Source organism: Gigantopelta aegis, chromosome 6 (genome assembly GCF_016097555.1).
Source record: "Gigantopelta aegis isolate Gae_Host chromosome 6, Gae_host_genome, whole genome shotgun sequence".
NCBI classification, from domain to species: Eukaryota; Metazoa; Mollusca; class Gastropoda; order Neomphalida; family Peltospiridae; genus Gigantopelta; species Gigantopelta aegis.
The window spans coordinates 83,114,896-83,127,998 of NC_054704.1; the positions used below are offsets into that span (position 1 = coordinate 83,114,896).

At 34.4% G+C, this 13,103-nt stretch overlaps 1 protein-coding gene across 1 annotated transcript in view; it reads left to right on the plus strand.

The window, feature by feature from the left end:
* Nucleotides 1-13,103, plus strand: part of LOC121374926 (mediator of RNA polymerase II transcription subunit 23-like) — a 63,631-nt gene that overhangs the window by 2,525 nt on the left and 48,003 nt on the right. The window contains exons 2-9 of the mRNA XM_041502067.1: nucleotides 3,526-3,645; nucleotides 5,249-5,373; nucleotides 6,122-6,233; nucleotides 7,015-7,113; nucleotides 7,508-7,612; nucleotides 8,113-8,182; nucleotides 9,498-9,610; nucleotides 10,714-10,809. Coding sequence (XP_041358001.1) covers nucleotides 3,526-3,645; nucleotides 5,249-5,373; nucleotides 6,122-6,233; nucleotides 7,015-7,113; nucleotides 7,508-7,612; nucleotides 8,113-8,182; nucleotides 9,498-9,610; nucleotides 10,714-10,809 — 840 coding nt within the window. The remainder of the gene's footprint in view (nucleotides 1-3,525; nucleotides 3,646-5,248; nucleotides 5,374-6,121; nucleotides 6,234-7,014; nucleotides 7,114-7,507; nucleotides 7,613-8,112; nucleotides 8,183-9,497; nucleotides 9,611-10,713; nucleotides 10,810-13,103) is intronic.

The window sequence follows — 13,103 nt, forward strand, 5'->3', positions numbered from 1 at the left end:
CGACAGCTATCATTGCTTGTGCACGTGCGAGTGTTGTGGGAACGTCAAATTAACTGAACTCTTTGACAGGTCACTTACGATGAGTCTGTGTAGATTTCTAAACAGTCAGGTTTTGTAATTAGTTCCCAGTTTGATACTGGCTCAAATTAACGAATGCAATCTAATTAAAATTAGCTCCACTGGTTAATTACTATTACTTGTGGATCTAACAGCACCCAATTGGAGCTCGTGTCCAGTTGACCTTTCATTTGACCAATCAAAACCGTACTTGCAAAATCATGCCAGCGATTTGAAAAAAAAGGAGAAAATATTCGGGATTATGACAAGGGTATACGAAATGATTTGGGTGAATTAAGAAGTATGCCGGAAACTAATTTCAATATAAAATTTATATAAAATTCGTTTCAAGACGGAAAACCCCCCCCAAAAAAACTGTGGTGGTATAGCCATAAAATCTGTTTATACTAGTATACAATCCAGAGTTTATTACTGCACTTTTCCCCCTTTTTTGTAATGTTGAAATAGACAATTGCATAAATAGTCTCGCCCAATATTTTTAGAATTTGTATGCTCCTGAATAACGCTATAAAAGGCGAAGTGCAATTGGTAGATATTTAAATTGTTATTTATAGATGAAATGTCACCTGGACATGGGAGTCCATGCAGTGCTGTTAGATCTACCGGTAGACCAGTAGAGCTAATTTTAATCAGATTGTAACGAATAATCCTAGCTCACATTATTGTATGATATTGACACAATATTCTACTACGTTATTATAGTGATTTACTTTGTATGGTTTAGAAATATTGTTGTTATCGTTATTATCCGTTTCATAATTGAATAGTGATTATGACTTTAACTTGTGTTGTGTATTTATTTCTCTAGTGGATGTGATTATTTTTTGTATAGATTGCTATCAGCTTGGTATGTTTTTTTAAATTCTTCGTCATATGGCCATAAGAACACATTGATCATTCCAAGACCGAGCCTTGGTAAAACATTCCAGGTGTTTTGGTTGTGTGGGTCCTGTGACAACATAATAATTATAATTTGATTACAACAGTTTGTAATATAACTAAAACAAGTTCTGTTTCCTTCTTTTGTGTTGTTATTATTGTTTGTATGCTATGATAACATGTTTTTAAAGAACAATTTAAGTAAGTTCTTGTTTAACGAAATTCAGTCGCGGGCCATTCAAAAGTTTTACGGGCGAGTCAAAGTGTTGCTGTGAGTGGTTTAATTGGCCAGTCAAAACATATCCTAAGTGCATACCCTGACGCAGTTAGAAACGTTGCACTCTTTACTGTTTACTGGAGGGCGCTTCACTTTTGTTTACTAGAATGGATTTATTTTACGTCCACATTGTTGATTTTATACATTAACTGATTGCAATCTGTTTTGTTTCACATATCATAGCTTAAAAATGTAGAATAGTATTTACATAAATATCATATTCATGTTGTTGCTGTTAGGTTTTCAAACATGTCGATGGTAGTGCAGGGCGCACATTAAGTCAATACTTTTTTTTAATGTGCAGGGTGAGTTGCTTCCCTCTATTTAGCAAATTTAAAATGGGCAAATTTTTTATGCTGTCATTGGAAGATTATTTTGTTAATAATGATACAGGTACTTCAATCAGGCTTCAGTGAGTATGGTAGGGTGAAAATGGTGCGACAGATTTTGCATACCAGCTATATAACTGATGATTTTTATACACCCATCTATGATGTGTCGTATTGTGGTATGGTGTTGTCCGTACGTCCGTCCGTACATACGTATGTTAATTTTTTCTTGTCTGGACCATAACTTGCATACAGATGCATACAGGACCATCAAACCTCACATGTAAGAACAACTTGGGATGGTGGTATGTCGCGTACTATTACCAGGTCACTGTGACCTACCTTTCACTGCACATAACAGTAAATCCTTGTCCGGATCATACAGAAGCATACAGGACCATCAGCCCTCACTTGTAGGAGCAACTTGGAATGGCGGTGTGTCACATACTATTACTAGGTCACTGTGACCTACTTTTCATGGTCAACTGCACACAACAATAAATTCTTGTCTGGACCATATCTTGCATACAGAACCATCAAACCTCACATGTAGGAACAACTTGGGATGGTGGCGTATCGCATACTATTACTTGGTCACTGTGATCTACTTTTCATGGTCTACTCCACATAACAGTAAATCCATGTCCAGACCATATCTTGCATACAGATGCATACAGGACCATCAGCCCTCACACCACCATTACAAAAACAAAACTACTTTTTATCAGCTGGCGATATCAAAGCGATCGATTCATTCTTTATTGCTTTTTATATATCTTGAAAGATTCATTAAAATATTAATATTAAAATTAACGGTACATAAAACAACAGTTACTGTAACATAATTTAAGAGTATTTCTATTGTATTCCATTCCAGTATCCATTTGTATGTTTGATACACACAGTAAAAGTTATATTTTATTTGAGCAATGAAATGGTTTTTTTTTTATTGTTTTGGCAATCTCAGACTGAAAAAATACTTATTTTGTGCCAGTTTTGTCACGTGATCAGAGCAGTCAGTCTTTAGTGGCCACTAACATTCGTCTCATATTTTGTCCTCAGTTGCAGACTTAATTAGTTGTAACTGAAGATTTTTACTTACTGTTATTTGTTTATTCATCAATTCTTTATAAAATGTTATAAACTTTTAGTTTTTTGGGGGATATCACTACTTATAAAAACAATGGAAGTGGTAATGGGTATCATTTAAATCAAAATATACACCGCCTTTACAAAAACAAAATTACTTTTTATCAGCTGGTGATATTGATCAATGCGATTGATGAAGATGAAAATAAAAAGAACAGAAACATATTATCCTACAATAGCGCATAAAAAATATTAAAACTTTGATTGGTTCAGCAAAACAAATGTCCGTGAATGTGATCAACAATGTCTCTGGTTTAACTAATGGTACATAAAAGAGGAGTCAGCTTGTATATTGTACAAATGTTTTTTTGTACCAGATACTGAAGGGCAGTAATTAGGGGTAGGTCAAACAACACACAACAATATACAGTAACCAAGCTTACCCCACCCCATTTTTTTGCTTGTTAGCGTTTCTTGTTTTGTTTCATTGTTCTTGTTTTTAAGGGCGGGAGGTGGGTAGCGCAGCTGCCCTCCTTTAATTTTCACCCAGTGAGAACACTGAGATATCAATATGAACATTTTACTATGAATATACATCACAATAACTGCAAAGTATCACTGTTTTGCATTGCATTTCTTGCTATTCAGTGTCAAAATGTGGAATTTTGTGTGTGTTTTAAGCACCCAATATATACAGTATATTACTGTTGAAAATACTGTACATCCCTGTAATGAATGCAGACAAAATTGTAAACATTTTTGCCAGACCACCTATAGAACACTGAGTTGATATTTTTTACAGTATCATAATTCATATTAAATTAATAATTATAATTAAATTAATAATTATCAAAATATGTTACATAATTTCAGAGAGGAGAAGCCATTGAAGAGGCATTTTGCAACTTTATTGTGTTTAATGAGGAGAATGACAAAGCGAATAAGGCCTTCACTTGTGAGAGAATGAAGAAATTATGGCAAGGCATTCCACAGGTAAATACATGTAGTATTAAAATGATGAACTCACATAAGATAACTCTTACCATACTCAGCGGGCAGGACATGGCCTAGTGATAAAGTGCACACTTGATGTGATCCGTCTGGGATCGATCCTCGTTCTATACAGTGCACCACGACTGGTATATCAAAGACCATGGTATGTGTTGTCCTGTCTGGGATTGTGAATAAAAAAGATCCCTTGCTACTTATGGACTGTCAAAATTATGAAATATTTGATATCCAGTAGCTAATGATTAATAAATTAATGTGCTCTAGTTTTGTCATTACACAAAACAAACTTTAACTAGCCATACCCATTCAGAGAAAGGTATGCAAAAACTAAAATACAACTAGAAAATAAACTTAATGTGGTTCATAATACTATGAATAGTACATTTATAATATATTTATTAGGGCTGACTTTGAAGAAAAAACAATTGGAACATTTTTTTAAATAGAGTAATATATCAAAGATAATGTGCTTGTACAATCCCAATGGATTGATGGAATTACTCACTTGTGAAAAAATGCTCACCTTGTCACACACCAGTACTGTTAATTAGTTTACTGAAATTTGAAAATCTCTATGAATTTGAACACTGAAATTAAGTGCTCTCATACCTAATTTCAGGAGCGCAGTTTCAGGACTAGCTCTTGGTCACCAGAAAAATTTCTCCACATTATCTGATAAACTTCCACATTTTATAGATACCCAGTTATTTTGTAACAAAAGATAAATTAATAATAATATTTGAAATTCTTTCACCAAATTAAAATAAAATTCACCAAAAAATTTGTTTTTAAAATTTGCAATTGGCAAATTTGGCATGTGCTAGAGCTAGCCATGAGGTTTTTTTTTACTCACCATTGATTTTCACACCATAAGCACTGGCTTTTAACTCAGGATATTCATGATGAACTTGATGAACATTGAATGGGGTCGGGTGAAAGCTAAAACCAATGTACTGGTTCAAAGTTAAAATTTGCCTGTACTAAAAATACCCTTCCTTCAAGCTTTAACCTTTTCCTAATTTCTGATATAAAATTTTCAGAGCTTGATAGGCCAAGCCATGTGTTTCACATGTACCTGTGTTTCACATCTTTATTTGTTTGTGGATCCATCAAAACTGGCTCTTATTTGAGTTTACCCTCCCTTTAATAAAATATTGGTGTAAAAATTATAAGACATTTAGTTGGTTAGCACAAATGCAGATTGCATATATAGAATCTGACACAATAATTAATTTTATTATACATAGCTGTGAAATATATAGATCTACAGAAACCATAAAAGTGATATTCGGTGAAAAGTCATATTTTCACTGTATTTTAGCTATAATTAATAGGATAAGCAAAAGATATTAACAAAAAGTGAAAGATATTGTTAAATCTAATAAATAATATGTAATAAATAGACCATTTTATGGCGTGTTTTTTCAAATATGATTTTTATCGCAATTCGTGAAAATATGGGTTTGACACATCACTCGTTAACATAAATATTGTATTCGAAAAGAACCATGAAATAGCCACTATGTATTTGTTTATGCAAAATATTAACATTTTATCCTTTAATCACCCAAATGTTGTTTTACAGGAATCACATGACACAGCTCTGAGAACGTACATCCAGTGTCTTTATCGCCAGTACAACCTCAAGAGGGTTTCTCTCCTGTGTGATCTCTTAGAGAGAATGGTTGAAGATAGTGTCATGTCAGCTAAGTAAGTCCGGGTTTTTATCATTTGTTTTTTTCATTCAGAGTTATCTCACTTTCTAACTACAGTAACTATAAATTTTAGGAACAAAATGTCCGTTTTTTTCCAGCTAGGATTGCTTCCCAATGGTGGCTATATTGGGCTGTTTTTCATTACAGCCAGTGGTATGTACTGTCCTGTCTGCAGCTAATCAAAAAGAGTAGCCCATGAAGTGGGTTTCCTCTCTAATTATCTGTCATCCATAACCTTATGTTCAATGCTATATAACTAATTAAAATGTATTGAGTGTGACATTAAGTCAAAACATTTTCTCTTTTCTTCAGTGGATGAATTATTTTTATCTAATTTACAAAAACCCGACATTTTAATTCAGAATTACATGTATGTCATAATGATATTAGATTATCTTAATGACTGCAAAAAAAAAAAAAGGGTAATGAAAAAGATGCATTAAAAAAATTGTAGAAAGTTAAGGATATGAGATATCTTAGTGTATTTTTAAGTAGGGAATTTTTAAAATTTATTTAGGCATGTCTTTCACATAAATGTGAAAAAAAATTGAATTTTAAGTAAATCGTAATACAGAGACTGAGTTTCAGACTATTTGAAGCCTGAAAACATTTCTCAGGAATAAATCATACATTTTATTGATTTTAACCTTATTTTGTTTAACCATTTAACAAAATTTGTTTTATTTTACCCTTCAACAAATGACAAAGTTGAATTCATATGTATGATTGTCTATTTATTACAGGCAGATATGTGAGGAATTGTTAGCCCATGAAGGCTTGAGCTACAAACAACCTTTGCAGTGGAAAGCAACATTTACACTGATACGAAAAATTATTGGTGGAGTTGAATACAAGGTTTGGTGTTAAAATTAACAAATATATTTTTGTGGCAGTAAAATTTGACATTCAGTATAAAGCATTTGTGGTTAAAGGGTCGGTGATTTTATATGTATGGTTTTGTCACACATAACTCGTTCCAGCCAGCGGCAGGAAGTAGCCCAGTGGTAAAGTGTTCGCTTGATGCACGGTCGGTCTAGGATCGATCCCCGTCGGTGGACCTATTGAGCTATTACTCGTTCCAGCCAGTGCTCCACAACTGGTGTAACAAAGGCTGTGGTATGTACTATCCTGTCTGTGGGATGATGCATATAAACTTGCTGCTAATCGAAAAGAGTAGCCCATGAAGTAGCGACAGTGGGTTTCCTCTCTCTCTATCTGTGTGGTCCATAACCATATGTCTGATGCCATATAACTGTAAATAAAATGTGTTGAGTGCATCGTTAAATAAAACATTTCCTTTCCTTTCGTTCCAGCCAGTGCACCACGACTGGTATATCTAAGGCCGTGGTATGTGCTTTCCTGTCTGTGGGAAAGTGCATATAAAAGATCACTTTCTGCATTAGGAAAAATGTAGCGGGTTTCCTCTGTTGAGTACAAGTTGGAATTACCAAATGTTTGACATCCAATAGCCGATGATTAATTAATCAATGTGCTCTAGTGGTGTCATTAAACAATATTTTTTTTATGTCACACTTAAAAAGTTGCATGTTATTCTTAAATTGCTGTTGAATGAAATGTGTTTGTGATGTAAACCTGCTTGATTTTCCGGTTGTAATCTATGTACTTATGTTCGCAGGGTGTTAGAGATCTTCTACGTACCATTCTGCAAAAGTGTCAGAATTCAACACCAGCAGAAAACGTGGCCTCGCTGCCACAGGTGGATTCTGTAATTGAGGTAGTCTACTTATTATTATGTGTATGCATTCTGTCCTGAAAATTTTGAAACAATATGTTACTTCAAAGACTTATGCCTGTAAGAAAAACCTTCACAAGTATTGTATACAAGTCTATGTGTCCCACCCTATTGTCTCTCTCTCTCTCTCTCTCTCTCTCTCTCTCTCTCTCTCTCTCTCTCTCTCTCTCTCTCTCTCTCTCTCTCTCTCTCTCTCTCTTTTTTCTCTCCCTAACTCTTTGTTAGTTAAATGATCATAAAAAAGTCATATTCAATAAATTTGACAGATTTACATAAAATGATATTTTTAATATCTACATTTAAGTTTTACTTCAAAGGACTATTTAGACGTGTCTAAATGTGTAGTATTTGAATCAACAATTTTGTTTAACGTTAGGTGGTGAAATACATTCTGGATCGGAATGCATGTCTTCTCCCTGCTTACCTGGCCGTGAATGAAATAACCAAAGTGTGTCTGGATGTCCACAACTGGCCAGACTGGGTAAGTACGAATCATAGAATGAATCTACAGTTTTAACCCATCTGTTTTCCAGTGGTTCCTGAAATGAAATATGAAAATAAGTCACAGACTTTGACATGAACAAAACAGAGGAGATTGATTAATGTTTTTCCTAACTTAGATTAAGGGCAACCCTTTGAGATAACACCATTTTGATACCATATAAATTCACATGCTAAGGGAAGCTAAAAATTAACTGTCCTTGAACTAGTCTCTAGGCAAGGACTGAAGTCACATAACCAGAAATGTTTGGAACTTTGGACTAGTCTATAAAGATGGGAATGGGGAGTGCAGTAAGGTTTGTGGTCAGGTTAAGTATATTGAAAGGGGAAACTGTCCTTACGCTATGCTCTATTAATTAAAATAATGAGTTTTTAAATGTTTGACATTTATAAATATTTCTTATTTGTCATTTCATATGATGTGTTGATCAACAGAAGTATATGTATTTAAGTTTAATGTATGTTTTTTTCATTTTTAAGAGGATGGGAAAATTGATCTCAGATTATGTCAACAGTTTCAGACCAGCTGCACAGATGGTATCAATATCTGGTAGGTAGTAGTGATGTTCCAGTCATTGATTATAATAGAAAATTAATCGGTTTAGCTTTACAAAGGTGATGATTGGTTGTAAAAATCTGTAATTTATTATGTTGGAAAAAATTAACTGTATGAGTTTCTCCAGTTTAAATGCCAGAATGGATGTAAAAGTGTTTGGGTTGGTGTTTGTTTTCATGTGTATATTAAAAAAAAGGTAATAAATAATTATTATAGGTAAAAATAGAAATGTGTAGGTCTGTCCTGATGGACACACTAATAGGGACGTATGTTTCTTGTAAATCAAGACCTTCGTATGTTCATCTAATAACCGATTGTGTAATTGAAAGTTGATTGGTTGGTGTAAACCGATTATAACCGATGATCGATGATGAAATTCCAACTGATTCCTAACAGTACTAGGTAGGACATCAGTATTACACAGTGGAGAATGTACCAAGAGGTGTAGATTGGGAAAAAATAGGGCTGATTGGATTATTTTTCATGAATCAACACTTCTGAGTGCATTCGGCAACTTAATCATTTGTTATTAAATGTTTTATCATGATGGCTAAATTAACTATTATTTTTTTATGAAAATATTGATAAAATGTCCGTTTTGGACCTTACATGAGCGATTTCAACAGTAAATCCTCAGCAGTGAATGGCTGGCATTCAGCGTGATGTAATCTCTGATTTCCAATTTAGTTTCCAACAATCTTCGGTGTATTCCATCAGAATATATTACTATCACTAGTATTTTGTTTTTGTATACCAAATAAGATCAATTAATGACATCCTAATGCATCAACACATGAGTAACTAAAATTAACTGTTTTTTATGTTTTTCCTTGAAATTTGAGGCATTTTCACACTTTTTGGGGCAATTTTTTTTTATATTAAAAACAAAAAAAAGTAATTGATATGCTGGAATTAAGCGTGAACTTTTGCAAAATATATAGCATGGAAATTTTATTAATTACTAATGAATTTTTTTAGTGTTTTATAAAGTCAGTTTGATAATTAATTCTTGGAAAAGGCTTGTTTAATCTTAGGGCATCATGGTGCTGATTAAGGCAAGACAGTGCTAGGCTATTTAGGCATGGTGCTTATTAAGGCAAGACGGTGCTAGGCTATTTAGGCATGGTGCTGATTAAGGCAAGACGGTGCTAGGCTATTTAGGCATGGTGCTGCACCATGCTAAAACAAGCGAGGGACATAAAAGCACTAGTTTTGGAAATAATAAACAATGGCACTGCTTGTTTTATTGCAATGTAATTTTCCTTCTGATAATAAGATATACTACGGTCTGTATTTTTTTCTTTTGCAGGCAGACATCACCTGCTACCTGTAGTTGGTCATTCTATGTCTATGAACAACGTGTGGCATCTCAGTAAAAGCAGTCTTCATTTTCAGCTGGTTGGCCCACTTCCATACGACAAGGTACACTGTAACTTCAGAGGCATTCAGAAACAGGGTCTGTGACACACCAGAATGTTACTTGAAAATATGTACAGTGAAACCCCTCTAAACCAGACACCAAATAAAAGTCCAGTTTTAAGGGGTATCCAGTTTAGAAATAGGGCTAGCTCTGGCACTTACCAAAATTCGCCAAATGCGAATTTCAAAAACAATTAGTGAATTTTATTTTAATTTGGTGAAATTATTTCATGAAATAAGTTATATTTTGTTAGAAAATAACTGGCTTTCTGTCATTTTTTAAGTTTAGTAGATAATTTGGTGAAGTTTTCCGCTGACCCAGAGCTAGCCCTGATACAGGTTGTTATCAAGGACCGTGTAAAGGTCTGGTTTTTACAAGTATCCAGGTTTGAAAGGTGGTGTCTTTTCTGATATCTAAAATGGGACTGGTAAAAAATTTCGGTTTTAAAGGAATTCTGGTTTACAGAACGTCCGGTTTTGACAGATTTTACTGTACTTTCTTTTCATGCACAAGTAACTATGGCACTTTACCCTTTTCCCATGGATTGATAGCTCACCTGAAGTGGTTGCGTCACAGGATCGAACCGCCTTTGTTGATCCATTCAACTGAGTGGGTTTTTTCTCATTCTATCCAGTGTACCACAACTGGTCAAAGGCCGTGGTTTGTGCTTTCCTGTCTGTGGAAAAGTGCATATAAAAGATCCCTTGCTGCTAATGGGAAAATGTAGCGGGTTTCCTCTGAGGACTAGGAGTCAGAATTACCAAATGTTTGACATCCAGTTGCAAATGATTAATTAATCAATGTACTCACAGTGTATATTTCAAGTTGCTGAATCTGCACAACTGTATTTATCGTAAAGTTACAAGTGAGTTGCGTAGCGTGGGCAGGGTGAAAAATTCGGGACTGGTGGAAGGGACTCGGGGAGTGCTAGCGGTCCATTGGTTAGGGGGCGCAATACTTGCCTTTCCCCGGGTGCTGGCAACCCACGCTACACCACTGTTACAAGTGACTAAATTTTTATAAATTTGGCCCAAGAGCCTTGTATGATATTAGTGAATTAAGCTTTAGAATGTTTTTTCCCAATTCTATCATTTCTATATTTCAGATTCTACAACAGCCTCAGACTGGACTCCTGCGTTATGTGTTAGAACAGCCCTACTCAAGGGAAATGGTCTGTAACATGCTCACCCTAAATAAACAGGTAATTGTGATGAGTGATATTTCTAGGTATACAACTCACAGGTGTTGGTCTGTCATAGAGATCATTTTTTAAGATGGAAAACATTTTTATTTTTGTCCAAAAAACACATTTTTCTCTCGGCTGTAGGTGGAGGGTTCATTTTTCACTGATCAATTTCTGTCTTTCGAATTATGATATTCTTCATTCTGTTTAGTCATTAGAGACACAAATTTATAATTAAATTGTGAATTATTCATATTCATGTTTATTGTCTGTCCCACAGTTACCATGGAAGAATGTTTTCTTGAGAAATGTACATATGATAGGTTTTTGTGGGTGGGAATTAGCTTAGTTGGTAGAGTGCTCGCCTGAGGTGCTTTAGTAGACCCATTCTGTAACTGGGTCTCCGCCACCCCCATTTCAATTTGTGCCTCATGACTGGTAAATCAAAGGTTGTGATATGTGCTGTCCTGCCTGTTGGTAAGTGCATATAAAGATCCCTTGCTGTTAATGGACAAATCTAGGTTTCAGACTGTATTTCTCAATTACTAAATATAAAAGCTGATGATTAATTAATCAATGTGCTCCAATGATGTTGTTAAACAAAAACTTTAATATATTTGCTAACTAGCCTCAGTAGTGTAGTGTCTCATCTGGACGCTTTATGGCTGGTACATGTAGGTACTGGGTTCATCCCTCAGCACTGATTGCAATAATAGAGTGACTTTTCATAGCTCAGTAGTATGGTGAAATATCAACTCGGCATTCAGGTGAAGTGTAAGGTCACCTCAGTAGTGGGCAGACACTTTAGAAAGCTGACAAAATGCTTAAAACTTAATTGCATATGAGCACAAAAATCAATCTGAGATGAAATGTTCGATTACTGATTGTAAGAATTTGTAGCATATTTTGTGAAATTCTGTTGGCAGGCATGATCAGAACTGTGTTTAGAAATTAGATAAACTTAAATGTTGTATTGCATGGCTCTTGCTCAGCGATGTTAATATTATTATTATTTTCTTAATGCATTAAAGTAGATTTTTATTTGTAACTTGCTGTATAGTATTTAGACCAGATAACTTAACCAAGCCAGATTTAACCCCAACAAATCTGTATTTTATACATAAAAAAGCCATAAAGAATAACACATTCACCATGACTGCTATATCAAATGCTGTAATACATGCTTTCCTGCCAATTGCAAAGTGGATATAAAAGATCTCTGGCTATTAATCTAGTAAAGTAGCAACTGCAAGTTTCTTCTCCAGTACTAACCCATCAACTAATGTCCTGGACAGATAGCCCTGGAAGCTGAGCTGGGTTTCCAGGGCAGCATGATAAACTTCAGTACTTTATCTTATGCATTTTAAGTCAGAAAAACATTGAATAAAACTTAACTTAATTTAGTTTGTCAACCAATATTGTATTTGGAATTAGGTCATCAACTTTAACTTCTAATATATTCATTTAAGTTAAAAAAAGAAGAAGATTTTAAAAACTCAATAATCCTGTGTTTTAAAACAAACTTCCTTTAATTTTTTAGTCATCAAGTTAGAACTGAATCTACAAACAATTATCTTTACTTTCAAAATTCAAGGATCCTGTCTTAACACGAACATCCTTTAATTGTTTTAGTCACCAACTTAGAACTGGATCTACAAACAATGATTTCAAAATACTTCTAAAATAATTCAACAGAACTAAACATACCAGAGGGGTGTGATGTAGCTCAGTGTCAGAGCACTCGCATGAGCTGCTATGACTCAACAGAATAGATTACACCATGACGTACATCAAAGGCTGCAATACATCCTTTCTATGGGAAAATAAGGTAGCAGCAGGTTTCCTCTTTCTCTTCACCAAATGTTGAAATAACCATGATAGACATCAATAAAACTTAATTTTAATATGCCTTGCAAACTAATGGGAAAATGTGGCGGGTTTCCCACTAAGACACTATATATACTGAACAAAAAAAGAAACTTCCGATTTGTACATATAGTATTTGTTGTGTTAAAGAATTCATTGTGTAATGAAATTATATAGGTAGTATTAGCCTTGAGCTGTATTATCAGGATTCATGAATTTTATCGATTATTTTTGCACTGTTAATCGTCGACAACATGAAATTCGATTTGCACGTGCATGCATGGTTCAACATGTCCCGTGTAGTATTCGGTCAATTTGTTTTACTTGTCTTACTGACATTGTTGTCAAGTGAACGAAAACGCTTCAAAATTTGTAAAAAAATAATTAAAGTTTTTTACATTGTAGCATTTTTAGTATGCCAAGAATACCCAGTAATTTACGCGAAC